This window comes from Gloeophyllum trabeum (genome assembly GCF_000344685.1).
Source record: "Gloeophyllum trabeum ATCC 11539 unplaced genomic scaffold GLOTRscaffold_00012, whole genome shotgun sequence".
Classification (NCBI taxonomy): domain Eukaryota; kingdom Fungi; phylum Basidiomycota; class Agaricomycetes; order Gloeophyllales; family Gloeophyllaceae; genus Gloeophyllum; species Gloeophyllum trabeum.
The window spans coordinates 292,587-299,889 of NW_006920421.1; the positions used below are offsets into that span (position 1 = coordinate 292,587).

General features: G+C 50.3%; 1 protein-coding gene across 1 annotated transcript; it reads right to left on the bottom strand.

The window, feature by feature from the left end:
- Positions 1 to 3,170: 3,170 nt before the first annotated feature.
- Positions 3,171 to 5,435, bottom strand: GLOTRDRAFT_95391 (uncharacterized protein; the record flags this gene model as incomplete). The annotated part of the gene is made up of 1 exon (XM_007870604.1): positions 3,171 to 5,435. One exon carries the CDS (start codon positions 5,433 to 5,435, stop codon positions 3,171 to 3,173), a length of 2,265 nt encoding a protein of 754 aa, XP_007868795.1.
- Between the last annotated feature and the right edge of the window lie 1,868 nt (positions 5,436 to 7,303).

Here is a 7,303-nt window from a genome sequence, read left to right on the forward strand (position 1 = left end):
AAGCAGACCCAGTAATGGGTGACTTGCTTGTAACAGTCACATTACTCTCGGAGTCTCGGGCGCTTTTGCTACTTCGCCCTCCGATAAACACGACCAAACACGCCCATATCAGGCAGGTGAATCACGTGAGCCGGGCCTCCGGTGTCGACTACCAAATTGAGAAGCATCCTTTACACTAATGTAAATCTGCCTTGCTGTGCAGTACATAATTAGTATATAACGCTGCATCTGTATTCCCTCGAAGTCTAATGGTTAAAGCGTTAGTGATTTGTGTTGTGGATGAGAGTTCAAGACGCGGTGGTGCACATTTTATTTATTTATCTTTTTCTGTCTAACATTGTCGGGAGTCCATCAGACTACGCTCATTTCTCTTAGATGTAGAAGTAGCAAATTTTTTTGAATAGTTTATTTCTCCTCCCTAGAGCTCATTTGTAGCCACTATTTACTTAGGACTGCTATACGCGGGAAAGCCCTCAGGCGGCGCCGGCGGCGCGGGAGGTCACCTGACTTACCTACCGCATTAGGTGTTGCTTGGTTGTGTTGATCGGAGGGCGAAGTAAGTCCAACTAGTCTCGGGTGGGAGCCTAAGGTCCGAATATGGACGGAAAGTCACCTATCGGGTCATATGGCATGCTTCGCTTTGTAAAACTGAGCGTCCGAGGGTTTTTCATATTATAAATGCAGACTGCGTGACCCATTGTCACGCCCATGACGCAATCGTGACAGATTTACTTCCTGACCCACTGATGGTCGCCGTGAAAGGACATAGTGTCCTTTTTCCTGCCGTCCGGAAAAAGGACACCTGCTTTGCCCGCCGTGTAAGATGATCTGGCAAAGGACCCCTGAAAATACCGATAGATGCCGGTGCCAGTCCGGACAAAAAAAGCGGCTCGGGCAAGGGACGCCGGAGCCAGTCCGGACGTAGGTAGGGGTCTCAGCCGGCCAACCCGGTTTTTTAGTCCGGACACCAACGGCACCCCAGCAGGGAGGCCGGCTGTAGTCCGGACATGGTCAGCAACCCGCCACTTCGTCGCGACTAGCTAGTACATTATCATTAGATTCATTACCCCGTATGGTATTTCTCACCGAATAAGGATAGACATGCCTCCCCTGTAGTCGTGAACCCTCGGGTACCCCTTAGTTGCACGGAATCATACAGTTTACGCTGAAATCCGGAGGCACACATGGAAGACACAGCTGGGTGCCGGATGGCTCCAATATCGCTGCGGTATCATATCTCGCCGTCCAGGGCTACGAAGCCATGAACGGGCGGGTATTTCGCACTGTCTCTCAGACCCTGGCAATGCTCGCTGCCTGCCGAATCACTCAATTTGCCTGCCACATCTATCCTTTGCATGCTGGAGACAAGCCCGAAGGCTCTTCCGTTATCTATTGAACTTTCTACCTCAGACTATGCACGTTTCAGGTTTTCATACACCCTAGTATATATATCTAGTGTATAGAATGACTTGTGGACTACAACGGGTGATTTTTGCTGTTTCCTAGAGGCCGGGGCAATAGTCCGGACATGAATCTGACCTTGGCCGAGGCCGGTATTTTATCCGGACATAAAGGCGGGGGGCCGCCAGAAAAAGTCCGGACATGACAAAATCGAGTCTTGCACCGGCATCTATCGGTATTTTCAGGGGTCCTTCTGGCAATCCCGAATCTTCCATGAAGCGGTAGAATTTCATGCACTCATATATGTAGGCAGCGACGACAATGCGGAGAGCACGGAGGTCTGGAATCTTCGTGCATTGCGAGAACAGAACATTCTCAGGCTTCTCGTGATTAGGAGAGGGGCGGTATAGAATGAGGAGCGAATTATGATCTGTGCAAATAATCTTCGACCACGGGCGGGACGTAAGGCCGTAGCAGTCGACTGCCTTTTACGGAACGCACGTTTTACGCACGCGGAAGCTCGGCAAGCGCCGTATGGCGTCACGTCGTCTTTGCTATTGCACCCCCGCGTAAACACAACCAAATATTACCTTTTCGAGAAGAATATCATGTGACCTCCGACCCCTCCGGCCGCGTCACTAAAAATAACTGGACCCAGCCGTATTAAGTAAACGGCTATTATATTGCCATCATATTATTGTAATGCATGAGATTTGCATTGCCTCTTTAGTGTAGCGGTTACGCGGCCTGTCTTGGGTGCTGGACATCTGAAGTTCAAATCCTACCGTTGCAGAATCCTTCGATTTGTGCTTTTAGGGTTAGGGTTTATTAATTTTCCTTACTGTTAGCTTTTATATTATCCTTGTCAGCCACATGTATCACAGCTATATAGATTTCAATGAAAATCTATTTTGCCCGGTCTATATGACCCTCTTAGTCCAGACTTGAAGACACTCTTACTGGCCGGACACGTGCGCGGCAGGAAGCCCGCGTTTGCCGGCATCACGTGACATTCTTCTCAATATGGTATATTTGTACATGTTTGCACGGGGGCGCAGTAAAGCTACCTGCGTCACGTACAGAACCAAATAAGGCAGTAGGGCCGTGCGAGCGGCAGAGCCCGCTACCGTAGACATAGATAAGATTTGGTAGCAAGCTGAAAACTTGACATCCTGAGCAGCATCATATACTAATATATTTATTTTGCGAAAGCAGTTGTGTTCCAGCCATGATTTCCAACTGAGCATTCACCTCAACGATTTGAAGAGATGTCCACTCACTCCTCCCTCAGGTTCTGAGTATACGAGTCATTTATGTAAAACAGCTGACATTGAAGTATGCTGCTTTCACCTGGAGACCGCATCTCCAACGCCCCAAGCTAGGTCATGTCTGTTCTCTCGAGTCCCTTGACCAGCATCCGCCACCTTGGCTAAAGATGGAAAGAGAGGTGCCATGTGGTTCTACGATTGGGGTCCTTTGAGGACCCCATCTTTGATTGGTCCAAAGCCGTGTGCCGGTCCTGCCGTCCGCCATATACGGCTAAGAGCCAAATAGTATCAAATAGATCACGTAGATCTTGAAACGATCGCAGGAAACCTGCGAATGGCCGGGGGGTCCAAGACCCACTACCTACGGTAGCGGGAATCTTATGCCATCTGGCTAAGTCCATTCATCATACATACCCTACCGTAGTTCTCGTGTTCTAAGATAGTTATTTGTCAGGCCTTTATATGCAATGAGGTGTAACAAGAAGGTCTAGTAAATTGTAATTAATGTGGTGCATATGAATTATGTCTTTTTTGAGCTTTCTCCGGAGACGGACCTATAATGTCGAGGCGATTGCGCTTACTCGCTCGCGGGGTAGACAAGAGAGTCGCGGAGGGAACATCTGTAGCGATAACTGGAGTCGAGTCTGCATCCTTCGATGACGCATGGGCGGTAGCAACCATACGCGAGAGCTCTGTAGTTAGAAGCCCAATCTGGGCATTGAACAAGCGTGTGTTGGCTATATCGCTGTCGCTCGTGAGGGTTGCATCCTTGAGGTAGAATGCCATGTCAGCGAACTTTGGAGCAACTTGCGATAGCTCGTAGAAGACACGAGACACCGCCTGCTGATCGATACCAGCCTTCGCGATTGTTCGAAGGTCTGTGAACTCGTATGCAGACCCCGTCTTGTCAGGTGCATCTGTCGCTACACTTTCCGTGTCGTCCGAGTCTACATCACTTTCTCCCTCGGGCTCCGCATGAATTTCTGTTTCATATATGCCGTTAGTCTCACACAAGGATCCCTCAACTGCAGCTGCAGCGCGATTGATTGGATGGTCGGCATGTTCATCCGGATTGTCTGCTGACACGGTTGTATCCATCATAAGCCTTGTTTGCAGGGCACGTGCCTCTTGAGCCGACGTGGGCAGGGTTATTACAGGCAGTGAGGGCAGACTGGACATCCGAAGGTGGTTCATATATAGTAACGCGGCCCGTATGTGCTTGCAGGCGCCTCCACGGTGCGTGAAGTCTTTGCACTCGCATTCAGCAGTGCGACTGAACCCGATAAATATTTTATATTTGATGGGGGAGGTATCCAGCTCGGTGGCAAGAGAAGAATAGCACTCGAACACGAACCCATCCCCGACCATAGACGGTGCACCTATCTGCGAGTGTGTGACAAGCTCCTGTGCGGCCAAGTCCCGCTGCTCATCTGGAACGTGGTATGCGACAGGTGGAAGAACAAGCTGATTCCGACTGCCGGCATCATCACGTCGAGCTAGCAGCTTGTCCCCGCCAGGGAGTCGTCGGATCAGACTCTCCCGACATGCGTCGTCCTGCTCCTCGAAAGCACGCTGATGAAATATCGATGGTAAGACCTTTGTTACAAGAATCTTCAAGAGCATATCTTCCCGAAGCCGCCGCCCACCACGCTGCCACCGGCGGAGATGTTTCCGCTTCAGGACGCAGTTGAAGGATTCGAGATGATTGGTAGTAGGTAATACACCTTCGAATGGACATTTCATAATCCGGGCGGTGACTTGCCGCCCGTAGTCAGACCAACTGCACCATAATGCTTCCTTACACCAGTAGCCCAACAAATAATTGACGAGATGGTCAAGTCCATTTTTAGCGATTCCGGCATGGGTTCCATCAAGCATCGCCTCAAAAAACTCCTGTTCCTGCGCAATGACAGTACGTGCTTCATCCAGAGTAGTTGTCTTCACTAATGCTTCTTCAACACGTCGGAGGCGGTTCTTGACGGTTAGATGGACAGGTGAGTTACCCCTCAATAGCCGATTGCGGTGCTTTCGCCAAGACTGCCGCAGATGAAACTTGCAGATAAGAAGCCAGATCTTTGGGAAGACATGAATCAAGGCGCCGCGTTCCATCAAGTCAGTGTCGGTTATTGCGACAAGTGGTTCAAACACGATGCCGTTACGGGTCCTGAGTGAGTGCTTCCATTTCTCCAGAAGTCGCGAAATCACGTCCGTATTGTACCCGGCTGACGTTTGCTTGTTCCCCGATGGCGCAGAGAATAGCATAAATGCTAGCGGTACGCCCCTCCCTTTGTTATCAACCCCCATGACGATAAAGAGCAACAACTTTTTATTGCTGATCCCGAACGTTCCATCTAGGATGACTTGCGAGCCATGCGCGTACTTCCACGCTGCATCCCGCATGTCTTTCGTCGCGATGCAGATTTCGAAGCGGTCCCCTTTCTCGGCATGCGCTGAGTAGTGAAACACGGCATCAGCCAGTGTCTTGTCATAACGCGGTGAGTTTTCATTGAGCCAGTCATCAATATTGATATGTGCGCGCTCGCTGACATGGATACCTTGCATTCGATTGAACTGGCGGTACAGAGACCGCGTATCGGACTGCTTGAGGAGCCAGCGGTACGGGGAGTCCTCGAGCGCCTTTGCTTGACCAGGGTAAGCACCGGCTGCTTGCATCTCTCGGTTCGTACTCTGAATATCCAAAAGAGTAGCACCCTCCCGCAGCTGCCTCAGTGCGGTATGATACACAGAAGGGTGCAGGGGTATCATTGGTTCTCGCGCGATCTCAGCATGTCGGCATTCTTCGTTATGGGTGGTATATCCTTGAATTCGAAGGTCTTGCGTTTTCAGGTGGAATGTCACCTCAACATGGGAAAGGCACCCTGTGTAGTCAAACAGGGTTCGGCGTTCCTTCACGCCTTTGACTTGATGATTGTACGAGCAATGACTGATTACCGCCCTTCATCTGATACAAGGAGGACATTATGATGAAGAGTTATGGAGGCAGCAGCACGCACAGTGCGCCCTACACAACTCACCTGTATTGGTTGGATGCTATAGCTACTGGTAAAGCTCGTATGAACGACCCTTGTCATTAGGCAGCAGAGCTGCAGGGTTTATATACACTGTGGCCCATAGGCTGACTAAGCTACGTGGAATATCTATAATCCTACTGAGCTCCACCTATGATGTCACTGACCCACATGAGCTCTGTGCCCTGTACAATAATGGAATATACCAGAATATTCCAGAGGGTTCCGGTACGTTCTGGTGCATTGTAGAACCTGGCAGCTAAGTCAGCGCCTAGTTCAACACATTACTGACCATTGATAGAGTACCCATTGATAAGCCTCAGGATTGTCTGACCCCCGAAAACGCGGACTCAGCGCATCGTACAAGCCCTCCGGAGCTTATTCAACACAGCGCTCACATGCCTCTAGGCTTCTATGGGCTCTAAAGACTTGCTCTGTTTCAGCTCCAGACTTCCTAGCATCCTCGAGGCATACACGGATCCATTCCGTGATTTATCTCCGCGAACAGGAGCTCCGGAGCGACTTAACCAATGCGACTTCTAGATGAATTAGCTCCGGGGCTGCGGACACTTCTATTGAGGGGCGTCGTCCTCATGCCCCCCCTCCAGCACAATCCCTCTCTCGTTTCCATCAAAATACCGAAGGTGCAGACGTATACAAGTCACCATGAGGTTAGCATCAGTCAGCAAGCGGCCGGAGGTAATTAGCACATGACCGGCGCATCACGCGGAGTGATGGGACCGCTTAGGGCAGGTGGCGGGGCGTCGAGGCGACCTCTAGGGGCTGGGACGAGCAAGTGGGAGTGCAAGAGAGCCGTATGGTGCATGGTATAGCGGCGGCAAGTGCTGAGCAATCCTGTGGGTAGCGGCGGTTATTTGTTATTTATCTCCGGGCGGTCGCAAAGCCATTCCTGTAGTATAAATTGTACAAAGTAGTGTACAGAAAAACAAGTTTCGACTTCACCATCTCAGAGAATTAGCGTTACGATCTCAGCGACCCGAGAAGTTCGAAAGCGCCAAACTTAGCGAATTATAACCGATCCTAGCTTTGCCAATAGGCCTGACTCGTCGAGTGAATTATCTCCGCCATCGATTCAATTAGCTCCGGTGCGCCTCACATAGCGAAATAAAATTAAACAACTCTTTCTAGCGTTTCCTACTCCCGTGGGCCCGAACCTACACTCGGTTCCATGGTTTGCGACTTCGTTTGCGACTTTCCGGAGATAAATACTCCGGAGTGTCCATTAGTGTTTGTTTCAGGCATCAAGGTTTTTGTTTTATTTTTCTAGGTCTTCCTACGGACTACCCTACGGCGTCTTACTCCTCCTTTCCCCCTCGAACTATTAAATACCCTTCAGTTGTCTCGGACCGCCTTCACCCATATCACGGGGTTTAGGTTTATTCCTTTTGGTCCTTGGTGATTGTTGTGTGTCTGTGCATATCACCGTCTCGACTGCTCTAAGCCCGTACCTGACGTATCCGCCCACCGGCTAGTCCACTTATACCCCAGGGACTCCTTCGCATTAAGATCCAAACCAAGGGATGCAAGTTCCACCCCTGCCCTGCACTGATCTTCTGCATTCCGTTGAAAAGTGTGGTCCTGAGT